The 27819-nt window shown below is 43.5% G+C and overlaps 1 protein-coding gene across 2 annotated transcripts in view; it reads right to left on the bottom strand.

The window, feature by feature from the left end:
- The window catches only part of TMCC3 (transmembrane and coiled-coil domain family 3), a 123247-nt gene that overhangs the window by 52940 nt on the left and 42488 nt on the right, over positions 1-27819 (bottom strand). The window contains exon 1 of one of the 2 annotated variants that reach the window (XM_059186535.1): positions 22569-22824. The exons of the other annotated variant lie outside the window; for it this stretch is intronic. Coding sequence (XP_059042518.1) covers positions 22569-22646 — 78 coding nt within the window. The 5' untranslated portion in view covers positions 22647-22824. Of the gene's footprint in view, positions 1-22568; positions 22825-27819 lie in introns of those variants that run through there. 2 annotated transcript variants of the gene reach the window in all.

Here is a 27819-nt window from a genome sequence, read left to right on the forward strand (position 1 = left end):
AGCTGCTCAAGAGCAGTGCCCGTGTCTGACTGATCTCAGGGCCTGGAGTAGCGCTGGGCACCCAGGGAAGCAGTGGGGACAGCGATGAGGCTCTGGGATAAGGCAGCCAGCCAGCTGCTCTTTATACTCTGTACTGAGTTTGAGCAGAGCCTGCTTCAAATAGGCCCTGTCTGAGAAACTAGCCAGGGGAGAATTCCAGATCCGCGCTCTAGGCTGTGTCACTTGGGGTATCTACAGCGAGCCCTGCTCCTGGTTTCCATCGCCGGTGCTCAGGAGACTTCCCCAGATCCAGGACAAAACAAAGACTAAATCAGAAAGAGCACTGATGTGATTTACCTTCTCAGGACAAAGATCTTAAAAAATCTCATCAGGTAGCTACATTTCATTGCAGACATGTTTAAGAAAAGCCATGAAAATTCTGAAAAGCCAGAGGAAGGAAAATAAAGCACCTGACAAGTGTCTACACTTGGGGGTCTAGGTCACTGCCCCTTCAGGTGTGGAAGCAGTTTGCCCAGGGGTTAGGGACAAAGGCTCCGGAATGCAGAACAAGCTGGGTTCAGGTCCTACACTTGTCCCGCCTTTGTGGTATGACCCTGCACAAGTCCATTACTGCCCGAGGCTCCATTCTCTGTGGGTAAGCCAAAGAGGGGCTGTACCTTGTTTCAGGCAGTGCAGTAAGGCTGCGGAAACCTCTGGAGAGCCTTAGAAAACCTTCCTCGCAGAGCAGGCAGAACTGCGGAATTAGGCTCGCTCTACCAGTATTCTCTCCGTTCGTGCCACTTGATAAAACGAAAGGGTTCTCTGTGCCAGTATTTGGTGAACGTTTCCAATTAATATAAAAGCATGACACAATGACATGTCAATAAATATACTTCCATAAACTGATGTTTTTAATTCAGAAACAAGAGCTTACATTAGACTGGTGGTTTTTCATCTCTTTTAAAGGTCATCTGCCACCACCGAGAACCCTGACAAGGAAAGTACAAATGTACAAAACCACAGGTCCCAGGTTAAGACACAGAACATTGGCCCTAATTTCAGGCATGTTTTTTAATATTCTGAGGTAATAGAACATTCAAGTAACGGGATTACAAATTCATGTACTTTCTAACTGGAAGTTGATGCTCTAAACTCCTCCTAATGCTGAGTGACATGAGAAAAACAGATAAATTCAGTCACACAAGCCGCATGGGACTGAAGTCATTTTTCATCACTGCTCACACTCACATACTTCAGTACTCCTAAAAACATCCTGATACTACTTATCACTGAAAAAGAATAAAGCATAACACAGGCAACATTGAGGAATCTTAAAAGCATTACGCTAAGTGAAAGAAGCCACACTCGAAAAGGCTACATTCACACCATCTGATTCCACTCATAGTGCCTTCTGGAAAAGACAAGATCATGAGAACAGAAATCAGACCCATGGCTGCTGGGGAGAGCACAGTATTGACTGAAAAGGAACAAAAGGGGATTTTCTGAGGTGATGGGAATATTCTGTATCTTATTTGGAATGATAGTTACAAGACTGTGTCAATATATAACCCTACACTTAAAGGGGTTACATCTCAATAAGTAAAATAATGACACACCAACTTTTACAGACCTGAATATTAGAGATGCTAAATTCTTAACAAGGTGCAAAAAACTGTCTGCCAGCAAATTCAAAATAACTTTATATTTCCTTTCAGGCAAAATTAAAATGCACACAAACTGAAATACTATTTAGCACCAAAGAAAATCTAGCATTCATTATGAAAATTTCCTGTGACGTACATCAAAATGTGGCTTTAGCAGATCACTCTTATAAGTACAAGGACTTGACAAAGCTACTTAAGAACAGATGGTAAAGGTGAAGATACTTCCTCCTCTGCCCCAGCAATGTCACTTCTTGGCATCTTCCCCAGAGAAACTCTCCAATGAGCATACAGACCTCTGAATCAGCCCACCTGTCCATCACTAGGAGAATGGCTACAAACATCCTGGTTTATTCATATAATGAAATCACATACGGCAATTTAAAAAAAAAAAAAAAGATGGGAATGAGGTATGATAAATTTTTAAAATACCATGCTAGGGGGCACCTGGCTGGCTCAGCTGGAAGAGCATGCAATTCTTGATCTGAGTCATGAGTTCAAGCCCCATGATGGGTGTAAAAATTACTTAAATAAATATTAATAAAGTTTTAAAATAATTTAAATAAGTTTAAAAGACCCAAACACCTAAAAGCTTAAATAGCATGCTGAAAAAAATAGCAAGTCACAAAAGAGATGCCATTTATATAAATATTTAATACAAAAAAAATGATATATTGTTTATAAGTTCATTCAATGTATAAAAGCGTGCAAAGGAATGAAACCCTAATATGTTAGGTTTTGGAGACTTCTGAAGGCATAGCAAGGGAGAAGGCATCCAGAGAGCTGCATCTGGGGCCATTTATTTCTTAAAAACAAGTGGCAGAAATCTGACGCAAACATGGCAAAATGTTGCCATCTGTTAATCTAGGACTTAGGTATGTGGGTATCATATTTTTCAAAATGTCTTTTCTATGTCTGACGCATTTAGTAATTAAAAATAAATGTCTACTGTTTAACCAGAACTATGCAGCTAATGATTTGATATGGATTTTCTGCATGCTCAGAACATCCTCCCGTCTGCAAATCTGGTTTACTTTCTAAATATGGTGTAAGTTGCTGTTTCTGACGGACCATTTCATTACTTTATAAGCTCGGAATCTGATGTCACTGCAGTTACTTCCAGAGAACATTAACTTCAACCTTAATTAAACCAAAGCAAGCATAAACTTCAGAAAATTAAAATACACTGAGAATTTAATAAGCTAGCGGCCCTAGAAAAACATTCAGTCTCACTTTAGGTTATTGTGTAGACAAACTAAGGAGCAATTATTTAATTTTTTTTCTTTTTTAAAGATTTATTTATCTGAGGGGGGAGGGAGGTTCAGAGGGAGAAAGAGAGAGAGAGGGACAGAGAGAATCACAGACTCCCCTCTGAGTGCAGAGCTGGACATGAACACAGACCTGAGCAGATCAGATCTGAGCAGAAACCAAGAGTTGGAAGCTTTAACTGACTGCACCAGCCAAGAGCCCTGGGAGCAGTTACTGCAAAGAATCATTTACTAACAACACAAATGTGATTTTAGAAATGTCCCAAGTATCCGAAAACAGAAAATAATCTTCCTATATGGATTTAGTGTCTCTTTCAACATTATATGCATTATTCTTATTTAGCAAATCTGTTACCATTAAAATTACCCCCTATGTGCAACAGATTGTTTCAAAAAGGAAGGCTGAGGAGGCAGGAACATTTAAAGATAGCCACAGAAACACCAAACTGCATCATTCATTTCCTATCTGCCCAAAGAAATAAAAGCTCTAAACAAGGCTTGTTGGAACGGTGGGCTCAGTTTACAAAACTGTCCCTCAAACAGCAACGAGGCTGAAATTTTAACTCTAAGTCTTGCTTTAAAAAATTACGAGCACCCGTCTGGATCAGTCTGGGAAGCATGCAGCTCTTGATCTGAGGGTGGTTGAGTTCGAGCCCCTCACTGGGTGGAGAGTTTACTTAATAAACAAACAAAAATTTTTAATAAATAAGAGCTTAATTTGAGCCCTAAGGATGTAAAAAAAAAAACTGTCTTGCCTTCAGATCATCTGAAGTGGCCGGAGTGCCAGTCAAATATCTCAATGGTAGAATTTAATATGCTCCCACTCACCCAAACAGGGGAGCATTTCCAAGGGCTAGAAACGTAACGATTGGGGGTTAAGAGCCCTCATGGCTCCCTGTGGTAAGAGGACAAGAATGAAAAAAAGACTCTTGCTTTACTTTTGGTGCCTGCTTACCCAACACACGCCAGTTCACCGAACAGCTTCAACTGCTCCGCACAGGACATAACCTTCATCCAGCAACGACTACTTGATAGTTGCTGAAGTCAGGAGGTTTTTACAAGCATGAGGCCTTTCTCAAATGAAAGCACACATAATAAAAGCACATTCATTCCACCTTTCGGATGCTCTTGCGTCAGGTTACGAAATGTTTAAGTGTTAGTTTCTGGACACAGACAACAGTTTTAACCTTCCTCTGTGTCAAATGCAAAGATTACAAGGCAGGTGAGCCTCTCAGTAATTAACACATGTTAATAACAACCCCCTTTGCAAGCCACAGGGGTAACTTAAAAATAGGGATAATCAAGCCAAACAGAGAAACAGCTTATAACCTACAAATACAAAATCTGTTGTATTCACTATCCTAACGTGAGTGACAAATCAACATCAGTGTCCTAGTAGGACAGCACAGGGCACTAAACATGTTTCCTAAGCGAGAGGAGGGCAAGCTTGAAAGAGGGCTCTGCCCAGCAGAGCACAGACTTAGGTGAGTCCCTGCTCTTCCACCTCCCTAGCTGGGACAGTGGACTACAGGTGATCAAGACAGCAAAGCCCGATTAGGAAGCAACAGTACACATTCTTCGTCCTGTAACAGCTTCTGCAAACATGTGGAAGGTCAGGATTCTATGTTAAATAGAACTTGTTGAAAGGCAACATCTATTCAAAAGAGAGAACTGAAAGCACATTTAAAAAAAAAACAATGAACTTCACCCTCTCTTCCCCTCTACCTTTTAGCCTTTTTTTACTGTAAGGGACACTGGAATCATGCCTACTTGAAAGTTTATAAACGCATGAACTAGAGTTCTCAAAATGTTCACTTCAAATCCCGGTTTGAGGGGTGAGGTGGGTAACAATCCAGAAAAAAATGTACCAAAACCATAACCTCTGATTCAATAGTTTAAAAAAAAATTTTTTTTAAACCCAGACAAAAATTAGAAATTTATAAAACTACAGATGTAGACAGCAGTATATTTTTAGAGGCAGCTAGCAATGCGAAAATTGGTACAGGTATAACTGTCATTCTTGTGTAGACATCTAAAGGGGAACCAAATTCTAAACAGGCCAACTATTGGGGCACGTGGCTAGTTCAGTCAGTACAGCATGAGACTTAGGGTCATGAGTTCAAGCCCCATGCTGGGGATAGGGTTTACTTAAATTATATAAAAATGGGCCAAAGATAAAATTTATTAAATCATAAAATGTATTAGAAGAACATGCTGTTTGGGTGTTTAAAAGAATCTCAAAGATTCACTATAAGAATGACACAAATCCTGTAAGCCCTAAAATTTTTAAATTTCTTCATGGCAAGGTCTGGTTACTATTTATTCAGTGTTTGCCACACACTAGGCTCCATACTCAGCACACACAGCAAATCATTCAAAGCAGGTAGCAGGCAGACTGCTAAGACGGTTCCCAAGTTTCCTACCCGCTGGTGTATATACCCTGTATGATAGCCTCCCCTTGTGCGTAAGCAAGACTTCTGAATGCGACAGGGTTTCACTCCCGTGATTAGGTTATGTTATATAGCAAAGGTGAAAATATTTTGCAGATATAATTAAGGTTCCTAATCAGTTGACTTGGGCTGATCTGGGTGTGCCAAGCCCGATCAGGTAAACCCTTTATGAGAGGGTCTCGAGGAAGAGAAAAAATTCAAGAGTTGGGGCTCTCTCAAACTACATTATGAGAGAGCCAAGCAGCAAGGAATAGTGGGCAGCTTCTGGGGCTGAGGGGCTCAGTCTTAGAGCTGCAAGGATCATAATAAACAACCAGTGACTTCAGAAAGGGATTCCAAGTCTCAGACTAGACTGCAGTCCTAGCTGACACCTTGCTTTTACTTAGGCTAATGAAATTCTGAGTGGAGGACTGTTTGCACACAGTCAACAGTGAACCAGACCCCGCCACGAAGAATGCAGCAAGTAAGCTGCACTGGGATCCCTGGCCCATGGAAACCATGAGATGAGAAACAGGGGCGTTTGGGTGCTAACCTACGGCAATTTCCCACATGACAGTAGGAAATACAGTCGGGAATGAGGAACTGGAGAAAATGTACATGCCAAACAACTTATTCAATCAGCACAAAACTTCTACAAAACAACTTAAAAGATTAATAACCCACTAGATAAATGGCCAGAATATATTAACAGTCACAACGCACATGTTTTGTGAACATGAGGATCAACCTTTTGCACTTTTGTTACATAAGACGTAACCACTGGGAGAATCTGGGGGAGGGAAACACAGACATCTCCAAGATTATTTCAAAACAAAGACTTTGATTATTTCAAAACAAAGACTTTAAAATATGATTAACCTCATTTGTATCATAAGTATTTATTAAAATGAGCTACCAGTTTTCACTTATCAGATTGGCAAGGATCAAAAAGTTTTATGATAGACCGTGTCAGAAAGACACGAGTCGAAGCCTGTTCATACATGGATGGTTATAAAAACGCACTCGGTTTATATATACTCACTGCTGTGTCCCTACCTCTCAGGGTTGGACAGAGTAGGTATAATTTACATTGGCCACATTGTAACTTGAAATACACTCTTTGCAGAGTGATTGCACTTTTAAGGATTTAGCCCACTAACATATTCTTCCCACGTGCAAAAAGAAGCCTGTCTAAGGGCAGTTGCTGAAGTGCCCGTAAAACCAAACCCTAGAAGCAATAATGTGTCCTTTCATAATAATTAGATGACGGAATACCCATAAACTGGAATCCTGGACAGCAATTTTAAAATAAACTAGATTAATCTGCATTGATAGGACTCAAGCATGGAATAGGTTTTTCCAGCTTCTCAAGACGGTGCAATTTTCCAACGTACCCACATTCACTCATTCTGATGGTTTTCACAAAGCCCCAACCATGTACCAGGATCCATGTGTAGATGAACAAAGACAGCCATCCCCCCCAACCCCCCATGTCAAAGGAGGGAGCAGGTGCCCACAGGCACAGAGGGGAGCCGGGGGATCTGCTAAGGAAGCCAGAGTTCGAGGGCCGAGGGTGGGTGGGAGACAAAGGTCAGATGAGAAGCCCTGGGTGTCAGAGGGAGAAATTGGGATCCTGTCTTCTGGAAGGATGAAGGATTTAAAGCACGATATTCATAAGACATCTTGCGAAGCACACGGTTACTGTTGAGAGAGAAGAGAAGAGAAGAAGTGGTCCAGTTAAAGAAGTTCACGATCTGGAGACCGTCTCCAACTTCCTTAGAGGTGTCTCGAAGTATCTCAAGCTGAGTACCTGTGGTAAGCTGAGTCACTCTGACACACCCCTTCAGCTCATGCCTGAAGACGTGCTCATGCCCATAAAAACACGAGGTCTGCGTGAAGTCCTCCTCAGCCCCGCCATCTTGTGGGATGGATTCAAAGGAGATACCTCAGATGCTGTCTTTAGCTGGAGAAATACTTGTAAGGACCCTTCTCAAGCACTTGGACAGGCTTCACTCCGCCATGTTCCCGACGAGCTCTACACCCAACAGTGAAGAGTTGAATTAAAGCAGCAAACCATTAAGCTCCATTTCTTCGATCTTCCTCTCAGCCTTCTGTGCTTTTAATGGTTGAAGCTTTCAAGCACTTCGCCTGATGCCAATACCCAGCCCGAACAGCTCTTGCTGAATGGGCCTCGGATTTTCAGATAAATTAGAATCTATGCCAACGAGAGATTCAGTCTCAAATAGAGGCCACCTGCTCCAATTAGTGAGATTAAAATAGTACACCACTGACTGTCTGAAACCGAGTTCCACGCCTTCTGGATTATCACAGTCTCTGCATAAAGATGGTAAAAAGGGACCATTGGCCCCAACGCACGGTTGCACATACTGGAGTAAACGTGTTGAGGTGCTAAAGCGTAGCTTTCACCGAGGGCATACTTTATTTTTGGACAAGCACCAATCTCAAGTTTCTGTGGAAGGCTGCAGCTCAAGTTACCATTTAATTTCCTTACAACAAGCCTACATACACATCTTAATTAAATTCAAGTTTACTTCAGAACACAGAGCTGAAATTTCTTTTCCACCCACCTTCTGTCCCTGCCTGAAACTCCCGGAGTCCTTATTTTCTGATGTTGCACTTTAGCCCAAGGCTTTCCACGGCCTTGGTTTCTCTCAGGTCATCAGAAGACGGGAGCTCTGGCTCAGAACACATACAATTCCCCCTTTTCCCAACTTCTTCCAAGTAGTCCCACCCGGACCAGGCTGCCTTCAAATCACCAGAGTGGGCTTCTGTTCATCTCCACACACTCAAATTTTCATAATCCATGAAGAAAAATATTTCCAAGCATCTTCTAAGTCGTGGGTCTAAAAGAAGTATTTCTAAAAAGATGAGAGATGATACAATACAAACACCCAGTGTTTTCCAAAACGATTCTGAATTATTTTTGGTGACATAAAGCGAAAGCAGTAACACAGAATCACCGCCAGCCAACCATTCCCTTGAAAACCATCCGCGAGGCCATCCAGGTGACTCTCGGGAAAGTCTCTATTCAGAGCTAACAGCTCTACTGATCTCTAGCAAGGGCTCCTCTTCGCCATCTCGTACTGTAAGCCCTCAGGGGCTCAGCCAATAAAAAGAGGAACATCAGTACTTTAAAAATAAATTTAAGTTTGAAGGAGTGAATGGCTTTGGAAATATTAAATAAATCATTGTACAGGTGCAAGTAAGCTGTGCGTAGGTGTGGGAATGACTGGAGTTTGGGGAACTCTGGGGCGCACGAGTGACTCAACATCAGAACAATGGGTTTCCTCACACCACTTCTCACACCTGTTTGTAGGGCAGGTAGGTGGAGAAGTGGACGATCAAGTCGGACTCCAGAGTCCACACTCTTAACCCTTCATCGTCTTCAAATCCAGAAGAAAACTAAGAAAGTGATGCTGGGGATAGAGAGGCAATGGTGGTTGAGAAGGAAAGCCAGGGGATGTGGTGAGTAAGCCGGGGAAGGGGGCCCTGAGAGCTTCCCAGGCACCTGGTTTGGGAACATGTTGGACAGGGCAAGTATTCCAGGCTCTAGGCTGGGGGTGGGGGGGAATCTGAGAGAATGAACAAAGTCCAGAATATGGACTTTGAGATACCCTTTATTATGTGCTAAAGCCACCTGACTCCCGGGCCATGGAAGGCAGAATTCAGTTTCCCCCAGGGAGGCCCTTCACTGGGGACTGGCACTGAATGTGCCAGTGGACCCTAACCCTGTCCTCCCACTACCCCTGGGGCAGACGATTGTTTGCATGGCTAAGAACCAGATGATGTTTCTGGTGTGTTGCATGAAAATTACATATGCAGAAAACACTTGGTGCTGGAAGATGCCCTCAATGAGAGTCTCACAGGAATGGAAAGATTCGGAGGCAACAAACACCAGGTTTGAATTCCAAGTTCGTGTATGTATGTATGTGTGTGTGTGATGCACTCCATGACTTATGTATCTGGCACATATTTTGCCCAATATCCTATCCTAACAGGTAGAAGGTAAAGACAAAGATTAACTCATTTTGCAAAACTTTATTCGGGGGGCGGGGGGGAACCAACAATAAAATCAGAAAATATCATCTTTACTAGTGGCAACAGAGCTCCTGTAGCTAAGCAGTCTGATACAGGAAATGTCTCCCACTCTTCCCACCTGGTCCCATCAAAAATCTGCCAACAAACTCGTAAGGATGATGGCCCAACACTAAATCACTCAAACTCATTTTTTTCCCCACCTAGAAAACTCACAAAATTTAAAATCTGTCCATCAATTCTCTATTGCAAATAACTTCAAATTCTCATTCTATTTAAATTCTGATATATGTATTCCATATAACTTAGCAATTAGCTTGGTATCTGAAAATATTTAAGACTGTTTTCTGTTAAGGAATTCTCTTTTTAAAAAGGAGCTGGCATAATGGTTAGTCCTGGCCAGCCAGTATTAGTTAGCTCATTTCACTGGTTACAGCCTGGCTGGATGTCACTCTTCTACAGATGGGATGGTCTGGAGTTATGTCTACATTCCCGTTTCAGTTCTAACGTGTTAAAATCCTTGAATCTACTTTCCAGCACTCTGCCCCACATATTGAGAAGCACATGTCCTCAGTCCAGGGAAGCTGAAGTCCTACTGGGAGATCTGCTATGGCCAGACTGCGACTTGACTGTCACAAGGAAGAACCAGCCTTGTTGTGTCTTTCAAGTGTTCATGCTCTGGAGACCAAATACCAGGCTGGAAGATGGTTCTTTACTGATGTTCTTAAATCATGAGCTTATTCAACAGCCTTTAAGACTTCTTCAAATTTAGTGGCAACAATCTTGTATCGTAGGCTTATAAAAACTTCGTAAATCATCATTCTAAGCCATTCGTTCATCAAAGGTTTCCTGGGCACATAAGATGATATACAAAGGACTGGCAACGCTCTGTATGGGAAGAATCCTGAACCCACAGTGTGGCCAGGCATCCCGTAGAAGCTGACCACACCCGTGCTCCAGCCCCCAACGGGTTTCCGAAAGACTGAGCTGCTCTCCAGGATTCATCTCAGACGTAGAAGCCAGAGAAGTGGGTAAAAGGCAAGTTCTGCAATTAGATCCGGGTTCACCAGATCCTAATAGCCACAGGACCTTGGGCAAATGAACTGCTTGGGCCTCAACTTCCTCATCTGTAAAAATCCAGCTGCAAATAGGATATGATGAGGATTAAGGAGATCATGCATCTGAAGAGCTTAGTATTGTGCCTGGGGTACAGTAAGGAATTAGCACGCTGACTATTAAGACTGTTTCTGCATTCTTCTTTTAGTCTATGTTCTGTTTGCCTCCTTATGGAGGAATAATCAACAGATAAGCTGTTCTTCTTCAAGAAACAACCCCTTCTCCCCAAGTCAGTGGAAGCAGTTGGATCAGCTTTGGATCATACATCCTGGCACTCCTTTTCCAAGGCATGTAAAGTCCTTGTTCTGATTCACAGTATAGTGATTCATGGTTCTCTCCCTTCTCTGTCAACCAGCCCCCTCCACTGAAAACATAAAAACACAAAGAAACAGCAAGGCTGAAAGCTGCAGCCTGTCCCAAGTCAAGACATGGGCAATTTCCATCCAGAAAGATCAGGATGATTTCTGACCTTAAGAGCAGCCCTGGCAATTCAGGCCCTGGGACGGAAGTGAAACACATCTTAGATCCAACTTGGTAGCAGCTGTCTTCGTATTCAGCCCGGATGTGACAAGCGGGTGTGCTGGCAGTTTGTTCTCCTCTGAAGGGAGAGCCAGTGAGCCTGTGGCAAAGCACAGCTCAAAATACACACACCCCATCAATTCATCCAGCCACAATTTAAGAAAAATCAGACTAGAGACACTCATCATTATTCACCGCGCTTTTAATGAACTCCTTCCTCCGATCACTGATCAGAAGAGTACTCACACAGCCCTCCAGCAGGTCAGGGGCCCCCAGGACAGAAGTCTGTGCCCACTCACTCTTGTGCTTGTCCTGGAAGTGGGCAGGTGATCATGAACTTATTACATCACTGCCCAGCCATTTCCACTCTGAGAAGGGCTATGACATCCTCTTCCGTTCGACAGCTGTTGGCCATTAATCGTCATGTAATTCAAGGTCTTTTTCCAAACCACAGAACACCTAATGATGAACTACAGGTAGCCACTATGCCCAACACAGGTTTTACTTCAGATGTTAGAGACCTCTGTACTTATTACCATTTCCTCCTATAAAATAGGAGGGGAGTTCCTGGGCCACAAGTGTAACTAAAGCACAATCACCAGATATTAAGCTTCCAGAGACAGCAGGATGCCTGCTGCATTCACCGTTACACTCCTGAAGCCTAAGGTAGCCGCTAGCTTACGGGAAGGTGCTCAGCAAGTATTCGCTGAATGAATGAAACCTCTTGTTCTCAAAGTGCCAGTGTCTACAGTTTATAAACATTTAAGTGACAAATGCAAATACTGTTTAGTCAATGTGATAAGGAACATATGACAGAAGAGGGACAAAATGCTAAAAATGCCCCCAAATAATCTATTCTGTTCACAAAATTAGCAGACTTCCCATTCTCAAGCTTATGACCACTTCCTATAGGGTGGTAACAAAACCAGCTACCATCTACTGAGTTCTTCCTGGGTACCTGCCATTTTATAGATGTTACTGCATTTACTCCTTATAACAGCCCTGGGGTGTAGAAGAGGAAACTGAGACTCAGAATGATTATAGAGTCCATGGGGGCACTGGTGCAGGACGTCTTGGAGGCTAGCGTAATGAAAGTGGCTCTCTAGGCAGAATACTCCAGTCCTTGTGGGCAGGATGGATAGGGGTTGACGAAACTGGAGAGCAATGAGAAAGCTAGTGTACCATGATCAATTCTGGAGGGTCATAAGTGGCTAAAATAAGGTAGGAGATGACTGGGGGCCAAAGGGAAGAAGGAACCAATTCCAGAGAAAAGCCCAAGAGAGACCCAGTGGAATGGCTGACAAATGAGAGACGGGAAGAAGGTAAACGCTCAGGATGACTAGTGATTCCGGTTAGCAGCCGGAATAAGAAAAGAAGTATTCACCTTACCCAGGGAAAAAATATCTAACCTCGAGTGTACACAACTGTTTTTTGGTTTTGGGGTTTGTTTGTTTTTTTTAAACAAATGCTCTCTTCTTGAAGACTCATGATCTCTCCCAGAAATAGAGACTATTATCACCTCTGTTACAGACGGGGAACTGGCGGCTCAGAGAGTTCGAGCTTGGCTAGTGCTCCCTCGGCTAGGAAATGGGAAGGGCCAGAATACGATCCAAGTCACTTGATGCAAGAGCCCCAGCTGCTGACCACTATCCACAAGTGGCTGAAGGTGCCATTCTAGAACATTTAAAATTAGAACAGAAATTCAATTCACACATAATTAATAAAAACCAGTTAATATATAGGAAGTGGACTGCCTGCAGGCTTTAAAGTAGGATTCAAACTCTGCGTGCTTTTCCTTGTAAAGTCGGGCATATTATTCTGTGTGTCGAGTTAACATGCACCTTTTCTGAGTTTTACCCTGATGAAGTTTAAAAATGTGAATGATCCTGACTTGTCAACTTAGAGATAATCACAGAATTCATTAGTTATATTACATTTTCACCAAGGGGAGGAAATCTAGGTTAATCCACCTGGCTATAAAAATAGACTCCTGCAACGTTAAAATAGTACACTGCCTCATTATTATTCTAGTTTCAAAGGCTTAACCAAAATCAGCAAGAGACATGTGTATTTTTCCTGTTATCACAACCAGGTATCAATTTTGACCTTAAAAAATGACCATTCAGGGGGAGGAGTCAAGATGGCGGAGAAGTAGCAAGCTGAGACTGCTTCAGCTAGCCGGAGATCAGCTAGATAGCTTATCTAAAGATTGCAAACACCTGAAAATCCATCGGCAGATCGAAGAGAAGAAGAACAGCAATTCTGGAAACAGAAAAACAACCACTTTCTGAAAGGTAGGACTGGCGGAGAAGTGAATCCAAAGCGACGGGAAGATAGACCCCGGGGGGAGGGGCCGGCTCCCGGCAAGCGGCGGAGCAACCGCGCACAAAATCAGGACTTTTAAAAGTCTGTTCCGCTGAGGGACATCGCTCCAGAGGCTAAACCGGGGCGAAGCCCATGCGGGGTCAGCGTGGCCTCAGGTCCCGCAGGGTCACAGAAGGATCGGGGGTGTCTGAGTGTCGCAGAGCTTGCGGGTATTGGAACGGGAAAGCCGGCTACAGAGACAGAGCCGACAGTAAGCTCGCAGCTCCGTGTTACCTTGAACCGGTCGCAGGCTCGGTGAGCTCGGAGCGCAGCCGGAGGTCAGGCAGACGGGAGTAACTGGGCGCTGTTCTCTGAGGGCGCACTGAGGAGTGGGGCTCTGGGCTCTCGGCTCCTCCGGGCCGGAGACCAGGAGGCCGCCATTTGTATTCCCGTCCTCTGGAACTCTACGGAAAGCGCTCAGGGAACAAAAGCTCCTGAAAGCAAACCCGAGCGGATTACTCACCCCGGCCCCGGGTAAGGGCGGTGTAATTCCGCCTGGGGCAAAGACACTTGAGAATCACTACAACAGGCCCCTCCCCCAGAAGATCAACAAGAAATCCAGCCGAGACCAAGTTCACCTACCAAGGAGTGCGGTTTCAATACCAAGGAGAGCAGCAGAATTCCAGAGGAGGAGAAAGCCAAGCACGGAACTCATGGCTTTTTTCCTGTGATTTTTTTTAGTCTTGCAGTTAATTTAATTTTTTCTTTTTCATTTTTTTTTTTTTCTCGCCTTCGGGTAAAATTTTTTTTTTTTTTTAACTGTTACCTTTTTATTTTTTAACGATTTTTTACTAGTTTATCTAATATATATATATATTTTTTTTACATTTTTCTTAGGTGTTTTCTTTTTTTAAAAAAAATTCTTTTCTTTTTTTTTTTTTTTTTTTCTTTTTTCTTTCTTCCTTTTTGAACCTCTTTTTATCCCCTTTCTCCCCACTCACGATTTTGGATCTCTTCTAATTTGGCTAAAGCATATTTTCCTGGGGTTGTTGCCACCCTTTTAGTATTTTACTTGCCCCTTCATTTACTCTTCTCTGGACAAAATGACAAGACGTAAAAATTCACCACAAAAAAAAGAACAAGAGGCAGTACCGAAGGCTAGGGACCTAATCAATACAGACATCGGTAATATGTCAGATCTAGAGTTCAGAATGACAATTCTCAAGGTTCTAGCCGGGCTCGAAAAAGGCATGGAAGATATTAGAGAAACCCTCTCGAGAGATATAAAAGCCCTTTCTGGAGAAATAAAAGAACTAAAATCTAACCAAGTTGAAATCAAAAAAGCTATTAATGAGGTGCAATCAAAAATGGAGGCTCTCACTGCTAGGATAAATGAGGCAGAAGAAAGAATTAGTGATATAGAAGACCAAATGACAGAGAATAAAGAAGCTGATCAAAAGAGGGACAAACAGCTACTGGACCATGAGGGGAGAATTCGAGAAATAAGTGACACCATAAGACGAAACAACATTAGAATAATTGGGATTCCAGAAGAAGAAGAAAGTGAGAGGGGAGCAGAAGGTATACTGGAGAGAATTATTGGGGAGAATTTCCCCAATATGGCAAAGGGAACAAGCATCAAAATTCAGGAGGTTCAGAGAATGCCCCTCAAAATAAATAAGAATAGGCCCACACCCCGTCACATAATAGTAAAATTTACAAGTCTCAATGACAAAGAGAAAATCCTGAAAGCAGCCCGGGAAAAGAAGTCTGTAACATACAATGGTAAAAATATTAGATTGGCAGCTGACTTATCCACAGAGACCTGGCAGGCCAGAAAGAGCTGGCAGGATATTTTCAGAGCACTAAACGAGAAAAACATGCAGCCAAGAATACTATATCCAGCTAGGCTATCATTGAAAATAGAAGGAGAGATTAAAAGCTTCCAGGACAAACAACAACTGAAAGAATTTGCAAATACCAAACCAGCTCTACAGGAAATATTGAAAGGGGTCCTCTAAGCAAAGAGAGAGCCTACAAGTGGTAGATCAGAAAGGAACAGAGACCATATACAGTAACAGTCACCTTACAGGCAATACAATGGCACTAAATTCATATCTCTCAATAGTTACCCTGAATGTGAATGGGCTAAATGCCCCTGTCAAAAGACACAGGGTATCAGAATGGATAAAAAAACAAAACCCATCTATATGTTGCCTCCAAGAAACACATTTTAAGCCCGAAGACACCTCCAGATTTAAAGTGAGGGGGTGGAAAAGAATTTACCATGCTAATGGACATCAGAAGAAAGCAGGAGTGGCAATCCTTATATCAGATCAATTAGATTTTAAGCCAAAGACTGTAATAAGAGATGAGGAAGGACACTATATCATACTCAAAGGGTCTGTCCAACAAGAAGATTTAACAATTTTAAATATCTATGCCCCCAACGTGGGAGCAGCCAACTATATAAACCAATTAATAACAAAATCAAAGAAACACATCAACAATAATACAATAATAGTAGGGGACTTTAACATTCCCCTCACTGAAATGGACAGGTCATCCAAGCAAAAGATCAGCAAGGAAATAAAGGCCTTAAATGACACACTGGACCAGATGGACATCACAGATATATTCAGAATATTTCATCCCAAAGCAACAGAATACACATTCTTCTCTGGTGCACATGGAACATTCTCCAGAATAGATCACATCCTCGGTCCTAAATCAGGACTCAACCGGTATCAAAAGATTGGGATCATTCCCTGCATATTTTCAGACCACAATGCTCTAAAGCTAGAACTCAACCACAAAAGGAAGTTTGGAAAGAACCCAAATACATGGAGACTAAACAGTATCCTTCTAAAGAATGAATGGGTCAACCGGGAAATTAAAGAAGAATTGAAAAAAATCATGGAAACAAATGATAATGAAAATACAACGGTTCAAAATCTGTGGGACACAACAAAGGCAGTCCTGAGAGGAAAATATATAGCGGTACAAGCCTTTCTCAAGAAACAAGAAAGGTCTCAGGTACACAACCTAACCCTACACCTAAAGGAGCTGGAGAAAGAACAAGAAAGAAACCCTAAGCCCAGCAGGAGAAGAGAAATCATAAAGATCAGAGCAGAAATCAATGAAATAGAAACCAAAAAAACAATAGAACAAATCAACGAAACTAGGAGCTGGTTCTTTGAAAGAATTAATAAAATTGATAAACCCCTGGCCCGACTTATCAAAAAGAAAAGAGAAAGGACCCAAATAAATAAAATCATGAATGAAAGAGGAGAGATCACAACTAACACCAAGGAAATACAAACTATTATAAGAACATACTATGAGCAACTCTACTCCAACAAATTTGACAATCTGGAAGAAATGGATGCATTCCTAGAAACATATAAACTACCACAACTGAACCATGAAGAAATAGAAAGCCTGAACAGACCCATAACCAGTAAGGAGATTGAAACAGTCATTAAAAATCTCCAAACAAACAAAAGCCCAGGGCCAGACGGCTTCCCGGGGGAATTCTACCAAACATTTAAAGAAGAACTAATTCCTATTCTCCTGAAACTGTTCCAAAAAATAGAAATGGAAGGAAAACTTCCAAACTCATTTTATGAGGCCAGCATCACCTTGATCCCAAAACCAGACAAGGATCCCACCAAAAAAGAGAGCTATAGACCGATATCCTTGATGAACACAGATGCGAAAATACTCAACAAAATACTAGCCAATCGGATTCAACAGTACATTAAAAAGATTATTCACCACGACCAAGTGGGATTTATTCCAGGGCTGCAAGGTTGGTTCAACATCCGCAAATCAGTCAATGTGATACAACACATCAATAAAAGTAAGAACAAGAACCATATGATACTCTCAATAGATGCTGAAAAAGCATTTGACAAAGTACAACATCCCTTCCTGATCAAAACTCTTCAAAGTGTAGGGATAGAGGGCACATACCTCAATATCATCAAAGCCATCTATGAAAAACCCACCGCAAATATCATTCTCAATGGAGAAAAACTGAAAGCTTTTCCGCTAAGGTCAGGAACACGGCAGGGATGTCCATTATCACCACTGCTATTCAACATCGTACTAGAGGTCCTAGCCTCAGCAATCAGACAACAAAAGGAAATTAAAGGCATCCAAATCGGCAAAGAAGAAGTCAAATTATCACTCTTCGCAGATGATATGATACTATATGTGGAAAACCCAAAAGACTCCACTCCAAAACTGCTAGAACTTATACAGGAATTCAGTAAAGTGTCAGGATATAAAATCAATGCACAGAAATCAGTTGCATTTCTCTACACCAACAGCAAGACAGAAGAAAGAGATATTAAGGAGTCAATCCCATTTACAATTGCATCCAAAACCATAAGATACCTAGGAATAAACCTAACCAAAGAGACACAGAATCTATACTCAGAAAACTATAAAGTACTCATGAAAGAAATTGAGGAAGACACAAAGAAATGGAAAAATGTTCCATGCTCCTGGATTGGAAGAATAAATATTGTGAAAATGTCTATGCTACCTAAAGCAATCTACACATTTAATGCAATTCCTATCAAAGTACCATCCATCTTTTTCAAAGAAATGGAACAAATAATTCTAAAATTTATATGGAACCAGAAAAGACCTCGAATAGCCAAAGGGATATTGAAAAAGAAAGCCAACGTTGGTGGCATCACAATTCCGGACTTCAAGCTCTATTACAAAGCTGTCATCATCAAGACAGCATGGTACTGGCACAAAAACAGACACATAGATCAATGGAACAGAATAGAGAGCCCAGAAATAGACCCTCAACTCTATGGTCAACTAATCTTCGACAAAGCAGGAAAGAATGTCCAATGGAAAAAAGACAGCCTTTTCAATAAATGGTGCTGGGAAAATTGGACAGCCACATGCAGAAAAATGAAATTGGACCATTTCCTTACACCACACACAAAAATAGACTCAAAATGGATGAAGGACCTCAATGTACGAAAGGAATCCATCAAAATCCTTGAGGAGAACACGGGCAGCAACCTCTTCGACCTCTGCCGCAGCAACATCTTCCTAGGAACAACGCAAAAGGCAAGGGAAGCAAGGGAAAAAATGAACTACTGGGATTTCATCAAGATCAAAAGCTTTTGCACAGCAAAGGAAACAGTTAACAAAATCAAAAGACAACTGACAGAATGGGAGAAGATATTTGCGAACGACATATCAGATAAAGGACTAGTGTCCAGAATCTATAAAGAACTTAGCAAACTCAACACCCAAAGAACAAATAATCCAATCAAGAAATGGGCAGAAGACATGAACAGACATTTCTGCAAAGAAGACATCCAGATGGCGAACAGACACATGAAAAAGTGCTCCATATCACTCGGCATCAGGGAAATACAAATCAAAACCACAATGAGATATCACCTCACACCAGTCAGAATGGCTAAAATCAACAAGTCAGGAAATGACAGATGCTGGCGAGGATGCGGAGAAAGGGGAACCCTCCTACACTGTTGGTGGGAATGCAAGCTGGTGCAGCCACTCTGGAAAACAGCATGGAGGTTCCTCAAAATGTTGAAAATAGAACTGCCCTATGACCCAGCAATTGCACTATTGGGTATTTACCCTAAAGATACAAATGTAGTGATCCAAAGGGACACATGCACCCGAATGTTTATAGCAGCAATGTCCACAATAGCCAAACTATGGAAAGAACCTAGATGTCCATCAACAGATGAATGGATCAAGAAGATGTGGTATATATACACAATGGAATACTATGCAGCCATCAAAAGAAATGAAATCTTGCCATTTGCAACAACATGGATGGAACTAGAGCGTATCATGCTTAGCGAAATAAGTCAAGCAGAGAAAGACAACTATCATATGATCTCCCTGATATGAGGAAGTGGTGATGCAACATGGAGGCTTAAGTGGGTAGAAGAATAAATGAAACAAGATGGGATTGGGAGGGAGACAAACCATAAGTGACTCTTAATCTCACAAAACAAACTGAGGGTTGCCGGGGGGAGGGGGTTGGGGAGAAGAGGGTGGGATTATGGACATTGGGGAGGGTATGTGATTTGGTGAGTGCTGTGAAGTGTGTAAACCTGGTGATTCACAGACCTGGGGATAAAAATATATGTATATAAAAAATATATGTTTATAAAAAATAAAAAATTAAAAAAAAAAAAAAAAAAGACCATTCAGTAACCAAGAACTTGACCTCTTTGGAGTCTCAGCCCCTTCCTTGGAGGAAACTGTGTGTCTCTGAAAGGTGAACTCAACTCATCCAATGCATCTTTAGTTCTCATTAGAGTATTTTTAGGTGAGCCCACAGAGGGTCCTTTTACAATCCTATACTAGATGGTTTATTGCCAAAGGGACAGTGATATCAAGAAATTAAACCCTAGGGGCACCTGGGTGGCTCAGGGGGTTAAAGCCTCTGCCTTCGGCTTGGGTCATGATCCCAGGGTCCTGGGATCGAGCCCCACATCAGGCTCCCTGCTCAGAAGGGAGCCTGCTTCCTCCTCTCTCTCTCTCTGCCTGCCTCTGCCTACTTGTGATCTCTGTCAAATAAATAAATAAAATCTTAAAAAAAAAAAATTAAACCCTAATACTGCCTGATGTTCTCCTTCTACATCACATGTTTTCTCAGTGTAGAAAAAAAGCACGTCTTTATAGCTAAATCTAAAACAGTTCCACAAAACGGGAGGTAGAATCATCTGAAAGGAGAAATACTTTCTGCACAGGAAAAATTGTTGGTAGTCTCCCTTCATTACAGCACGGAAGGGAAGCCTCAAGGACAGACTCAAAATTACATCGGCCTCCCTCGAGGAAAGTCACGAGTTTACAAAATTTCCTCGTTTCATTCCCTGCCGTCTGAACAGTAAAACCCTAAAAGCAGACAGTCAAGAAGTGTAAAGAGGGATCTCAGCATTGCTGCTAGAAAACATGTTGTCATTGTCCACTGAAGTTCTACTACACCTCGGATCTGAGATTATCTAGTCCTCATTATCTAATGAGATTGCATTTGCCCAATAAACCAACTTAGAATAATCACTACATACAGTGGCTAACCTGGGTTTAAAACACAGTCTATTTATAAAAATCAGGTGTCTTGGGGCACATGGGCAGCTCAGTGGTTAGCGTCTGACACTTGATTTCAGCTCAGGTCATGATCCCAGGTGGTGAGACCCGGCCCCAGGTCAGGCTCCACGATGGATGTGAAACCTGCTTAAGGTGCTCTCTCTCTCCATCTCCCCCCCTCCCCCAAATCAGGTATTTCAATGCCTCAAGAAAACAAGGTAGTATGTGTAAAATCGTCAGTAGAATTTTAAAGAAAATAAACAACTCCCTTCACATAAGATTATGGTACATTAACAGAAAAGGGAGGTGCAGAAATGGAATATCGGGGGAACCAGCAGAGACAAACTAAAGCTACAGATAAATTATGTGTTTGCTTTGCCACTTGCCACCCAGGTAGCTGAAGTATGAACTCTATCACTACCATTTCACAGACTGACTTCTGCAAAGTTCTGTGAGACTCGCCAAATCACTTAAATGAGCTCACAGTGAGCCACCCGTCCCTCAAAGATTACTAATCCTGTTTACACAAAGATTATCACAGTTGTGACAAGAGAAACCAAGCTTCCACACTTTTTTCAAGTCTGAAATTTCTTCTGTCAACGGCAACATTAATAGACTCCACCAATTACAAATGCGTTAGAAAACAAGCTTCACCTTGCTTCCTCCTTAACTCTGTGTTAACGAGCAGTCATCCTTCCCTAAATTTCTAACTGTAGGTAACCAAAGATCTTTCACCAGTGCTTTCTTCCAAGAGTTTATGGTTATTTTCATAACAAACTGTTATGAAACTTCTAAAGAAAATGTAAAACTTATGGTGAGCATTCTATAATGTACATATTTGTGGAATCACTATTCTGCACACTTGACACTAAATATAACATTGTGGGTCAACGATATGTCATTAAAAAAAAGTGTGAAAAAGAATTCTTTCCGGGAGTAGGGGTGAGTGGAGGGGATGCGGTAACCTCCACCAAATAAGTTTAATCTGTAAAAATTTAAACCACTCCGTTAACTCAGTTAACAGATACTAAAGGAAAAAGGGAAACAGGGCCTAGTTACTTCACCTCTGGGATAACTGATTAGTTCTCCAAATTATGATTAAACTCCCAAATGCCGCACTAGGCGCTGAGCTGCATTTGTCCCTCGTGCCACTTTTCTCATTCAGTGGCCTCTGGATCTTGGGAGATGGCCGACCAGAATTCTCGCAAAACCCTAACTGTGAACTTTACACCGGGAGGGTGACACGCACATGTTGAGATCTCCAACAAGTGAGTGGTTAGCAAAGAGCACCTTCAGGTAGCTTTGCCAGACAAGTGTCAGGCGGAGGACGTGCTGTTTGGCAAAGGCGCTTCAGTCGGCAAAGGGACTGAAGAGTGCAGAAGGCAAAGGGACCCCCAAGCCGGCGGGGGCCTCCGCTCCCGGGAGGGACTGGTGCCCAGGCTGCGGCCTCCTGTCTTCATTTTGAAGCACTACAGGGCTCGTCTCTGCAGCTTGCTCTGAGGAGCTATTTTCGCCCACAGCCAAAATCAGCAACAGCAAATTACACTGCAAACAATGGAGAGGGCGCCCGCTCGGCACGGCTGGGAACTCCCGGGCTACAAGCGCGAAGGCTGACTTTTCGCTCGGGCAGAGCCGGGGCAGCCTCCGCGCGACACCGGGAAGCCGGTGCGCCGCCGCCCCGCGCCCGAAAGCCCGAGGGCTGGGGAGGCGCGGGCAGCACGGGAGGTCGGGAGGGCGAGCGTGCCGTCCCACCCGGGCCGCGGCCGGCGGGCTTCCCATCGCGTCCCGGCCCCGCGCGGCGGGCGCTCCCTGGCGGAGGGTGGCGAAGCGCGGGCCGTCGGGGACACCGGGCGCGCGGGTCCGGCGGGCGCGCGGGGAGCCGGCGGGCGCGCGGGGAGCCGGCGGCGGCGGAGGGCGGGGTCCGGCGGGCCGGGCTCCGCTCGGCCCCCACCCCCGACCTGGGCTCCGGCGCCCCCCATTCCCAGCCCCCGCGGCGCGGACCGGGGGCAGCCGGGGAGGGAGGGAGGCAGGCGGCGAGAGGCGGGGAGCGAGAGTTGGCGAACACCGGAGCCAAAGCCCCCCCGGCCTCGCCCCTCGGCCCGGCGCCCCAGCGCCGCCCCGCCCGCGCCTCTCACCCGGCTCTTGCAGCGGTGGTGCCGGCCCGGGTCGGAGTAGGTCCGGTCCACGGTGAGCGCCGTGTCGCTGCCCGGCATGTCGGCGCTCGCACCGGCAACTTTCCCGTCTCCTCCGGCCGCCGCGCCGCGAGCCGCCGACCGTGCTCAGGCGTGCTCAGGCTCGCCCTGGGAGCCGCGGCCGAGGGGGCGGCGCGGGCTGCTGCAGCTGTTGCCGACACCCGCGCTGCTGCCCTGCGCCGCCGCCGCCGTTGCTGGGGGTGGGGGTGGGGACCGGGGTGGGGGAGGCGGAGCAGGGACGCCAGAGTCTCCTCCCCCTTCCCCTCTCCCCGCCTCGCCGTGCCCGCCCCCGCGCCGGGGCCCGAGACCCTGCCCCAGGTGCAACTTCTCTCCCTCCCTCCCTTGGTGAAACTTGAATCCGCACTCTCCCACGCTGGCTTCGTTTTCCTCAAAATTTGACGGACATCTACTCTATTTGTGAGCTTATTTGTATGTTTATGATATAAGATGGATTTTTGGCAAGGTGTTGAGGCTTGCCTTAAATGCTTTCTTTTAGGCTATTTTGTTTATTCAACATGCACTTCTTGGGCATCCACTATGGGCCACACCCTGGGGCGGGGACCAGAGTTTTTTTGGTTTTTGTTTTAAAGCCTGTGTTTTTCTTACGATCCCTCTGAGCACAGAGCCCATTTCCATCTAAACAAAGGTCTATGGAGTTATGTATTTTAATTTTGTATATCTGACTCACTTTTATGTGATTCCTACTTGGAAGTCAATATATATTGTTCTATTTTAGAATTCTCTATTTCCAATGAACAGTCCTTGCCCACAAGTCATCTGGGATCTAGGGGCTCAGTGGGTTGAGCATGTCGGACTGAGGTCATGATCTCAGGGTTGTGAGATCAAGCCCCCCACTGGGACTACAGACTAGATGTGGAGCCTGTTTAGGATTCTTTCCCTTTCCCTCTGCTCCTCCTACCTTCCCCACTCCCACCTCAAAAAAATTTTATTGTATTCTACAAAACAAAGGACTGGTGAACGATTAAATATGGTACCTGAGCCAATATTCGGAACACCTCATCTGGTTATGAAGGGTGTACTAATGGGATACTGAGTTAAAATACTGTAGTTGAAAAAAAATATATTGTAGTTGCAGCTGCTTCAAAAAGAACTCGAGTTAGAGGGCCAGGTAACAAGCCTAGAAGGAAGGGAGCATATGATTCTCCTCTTCAAAGGGGGGGGGGGGACCTCGCAGGCAGAAGAAAAATACTGAGCATAAAACCAAAGGTCCTTTTCCGGTTTCTGAAAACTTCTCGACACCAGTTTAAAGGGTGTCTTCAGGAACAGGAGGAGGACACGAGAGGAAAAGTAGGTGGAGACCACGTGCTGCCTGGCTCTGCTTTCCGGAAGAGGGAGTTCAGCCTTATTCTGTGGGTGCTGGGCAGCTCCTGGAGGTTTCTAAATGGGGGAAATGACAATCTGAGGATGGAAGCTGGAGGACATTTATCTGATAGCCATGTGAAACACTGATTAAAGATGTGTAAAGGACACCGGTTAGAGAACCACCTAAATGTCCTTCCAGAGACTGAATAAGTAAAATATGATCCATCCATTCAGTAGATGATTAAGTAACTGTAAGAGAATGAAGCAGCTCTTTACTGCTACGGAGATAGCTCTACCACACATGGTTAAGAGAAAAAAGTCATGTGCAGAGTAACACATACAGTATCCCACCATTGATGTAAAAACAGAATATATGTATCTGTTTGACATATGCATAGCATATTTTTCCAAGAGGATAAACAAGAAATGAGGGAAACAGACAAGGGACTACTGGCAGGAGGGGCCACATACTAGGTGCTTCCATTTATACCTGTCAGTGGATGAACAAATGATTCCCATGAGCAGCCCTCCGGAGCTCAAGCCTGACTCTCAGGGAGGGGAGTCACAGTCATAAGTGAGCAAGCAGTAAGAGCCATTCCCATAAGGTCAGAGAAAGCCGCTGACCATGCAGAAATTCCCTAGGGATTCCCAGACACAACTAAAAGTACCATAAAGGAGTGGGTATCCCCAAAGAGCCAAGGAAAAGCTACTGGACTGTAAAGATAGGTGTCTATGTTCATCTAAAAAACATGGCCTCCACTGAGACTGGGGAAGGCTCTATGACTGGAGCAGATCCCCACAGACTTGAATATCAAAGGAGAACAGAACAGTTGCTGCGGGTACTTGGACCAAACTGACCTTGTTCATGTGTTATTGTATTTAAACCTGGGTTGGGGGTGCCTGGCTCACTTAATCAGTAGAGCATGTAACTCTTAATCTTGGGGTTAAGTTTGAGCCCCATGTCAGGTATAGAGAGTCGTTAAAAATAAAATCTTTTTAAAAATTCCTGGGTGGCTCAGTTGGTTAAGCGACTGCCTTTGGCTCAGGTCATGATCCTGGAGTCCCAGGATCGAGTCCCACATCGGGCTGCTTGCTTTGGCAGGAGTCTGCTTCTCCTGTTGACCTCTCAATCTCAATCTCTCTCTCTCTCAAATAAATAAAATCTTAAAAAAGAAAGAAAGAAAGAAAGAAAGAAATGGAATCCACATGCCTGCCTAGGTAGCTAGAAGAAAGGAATGGGAGATTTATTTTTCACTCTATATGCTTTTTAAACTTGAATGCTTTAGTTGTGTGCATATATTAACTATTCAAAAAGTAAAATTAAAAAGTATTTTTAAATAAAGGTAACTTATTAAAATTTTAGAAGAAATAGAAAACCCCATATAGTTCTAACACCATTTAAGAAATGAAATCAATAGTTTAAAACACCCCTGGACATGCCCCCACCTTCCCAACCCCCAGGAGAAGACACAACTACACTAGGTGCAGAGAGTTTTTCAGGCAAGTCCTTCTAAAGCAGAAAAGAGAGAGATGGAGTGTGTGCGTGTGTGTGCGCACGTGTGTGCGTGTGAATTTAGCTAGGGTGGCCAGAGAAGGCCTCGAGGATAAGGTGACATATGAGCAGCGACCTGAGAATTAAGGGAGCCAGTTATGTAGATAAATGAAAATTTCAGACAGAAGAAACAGCAAGTACAAAGGCCCTAAAGCAGGAACATTTTGGGAGTGTTGCCCCCAAAAAAGGCAGGGAGGCTGGTATTCCCTGGAAAGAGAGTAGATGAAGTCAGAGACATTTTGGAGGCCTGATAATACAGGAAAATTATTTAGGCCATTTTAAGAATTTTGACTTTAATTCTGAGGTACACAAGAAGATTTAGATAACTTTAAACCAAGTAGTAGAGTGACATGCTCTGCCTTTTCACTTTGGGAAAAAAAAATAATCCCTACCTCACAGCATACACAAAAATCAACACCAGATACATTAAAGACCTGAAGTAGAAAAAACACAGCTTTTAAAACTACCAGAAGAAAATGGGATAATATCACTCTGCTCTTAAGTCCTCAGAAGTAAGTCAAAAAGCACATAAGCCATAAAGAGGTGACTACATTAAAATTTTTAAACTTTGATTAATGAAAAGAAATAATAAAATAAAGATAAGCGACAAACAGAACTCAAGTTGAAAGAATCAGTAAGGATGAATTTCACAATGATTAAGAAACAAACAAACAAAAAGAAACCAAGCTGCGTGAAAGTACATGAAGATTCCATTTGTGTCAAGTTAAAAATAAATGAAGAATAAATGCCATTTTTATGAGAAAAAGGTTAATGGCTGAAACTATTAAGAAGCTCAAGAGCTTGAAAAACAGAAATTTCAGGGCAGTATCTCTGGTTGGGAGATGAAGGATTCAAGGGGAGAGAGGTGAGAGATGCTGAACAGGCTCTGTGTGTGTGTGTGTGTGTGTGTGTGTGTGTGTGTGTGTGTGTTTAAGATTTTTATTTATTTATTTGACAGACAGAGATCACAAGTAGACAGAGAGGCAGGCAGAGAGAGAGAGGAAGGGAAGCAGGCTCCCCGCCAAGCAGAGAGCCTGACGCGGGACTCATTCCCAGGACCCTGAGATCATGACCTGAGCCGAAGGCAGCGGCTTAACCCACTGAGCCACCCAGGCGCCCCTGAACAGGCTCTGTTGAACAAAGTACTGTTGGTACACCGGATGCGTATTCATTCACACACACAGATGGTTTCCAAATAATTTAAAACTTTACAGGCAACAAAGACTCAAGGGACAGATGTGCTAATGGCATCCTTAATCCTGATATTTACATCACCAGTTGGGGTATCTGCTCATATAAACAAATATAATAAAAGACTTATTATAAGTGTTAAAGCTTAGTAAGAGCGAGAGAGTCTGTTGCTATTAAGTCATTAAGCCAACTTAATCTTACAAAGATCCATTCTGAAAATCCAACAAAATCCATCTTTGGGTCCCCCCCCCCATTTATCTGATACCCATTTTTTTTTTACAGCTATTTAAGGCTATAACAAGTGTACTACTCAGGTGTGTTTGTATGTATATGTGTGCACATGACTTTAGAGAGGCCACACCTAAGCAAAGTCCTTCACAAACCAAGGCTGGGCTTTAGAAGGTGTGTCAGTGGGTCAATGGGTCAATATACTTTCCATTTCTATTCCCGTGTTGGTGTTCTTGGTACTCTGTCCTGGAAACGCTGACCCTCAATGAGAATGATGAATTAAAACTTCATTAGGTTTACCTGAATGTCAATTGGTAGACGATGTCCTTTTTAGGTCATTTATTTCATAAACTAGTAAACCAAAAGCTGCTCTATGGGACATTCATAGAAAATAATGTTTTTAAAAACACAAATTAAATAGCACAAAAGCAAACCTCCACCCCGCAAAAAAAGAAAACAAGCAGAGCTGATCACCATCTGGCTCTTCTACTAGGAAGGAGAAGAGGCAGGCAGACCCTGTCTCCACCTTTGGAGGCAATGGGTAGGAGTAGCGTCAGTCCCTGAGAGAGAGAGAACACACACATGTTTCCTGTCAAGGTAGGAATTCTCTGTTCTTTGGGGCGCCTGGGTGGCTCAGTCAGTCAAGCGTCTGCCTCTGGCTCAGGTTATGATCCCAGGGTCCTGGGATCAGGCCCCACATGGGGGGGGGGGGCCCTGCTTGGTTGGGGAGCCAGCTTCTCCCTCTGCCTCTGCTGTTTCCCCCTGCTTATGCTCTCTGACTTTACTGTTCAAATAAATAAGTAAATAAAATTAAAAAAAAAAAAAAGGAATTATCTATGCCTCTGATACCTCCCCCAAATCTCTCTGTGCCAAAAAGAAAAGAAACAAAAAGAAAAAAAA

Source organism: Mustela lutreola, chromosome 8 (genome assembly GCF_030435805.1).
Source record: "Mustela lutreola isolate mMusLut2 chromosome 8, mMusLut2.pri, whole genome shotgun sequence".
In the NCBI taxonomy this organism is placed as follows: Eukaryota; Metazoa; Chordata; class Mammalia; order Carnivora; family Mustelidae; genus Mustela; species Mustela lutreola.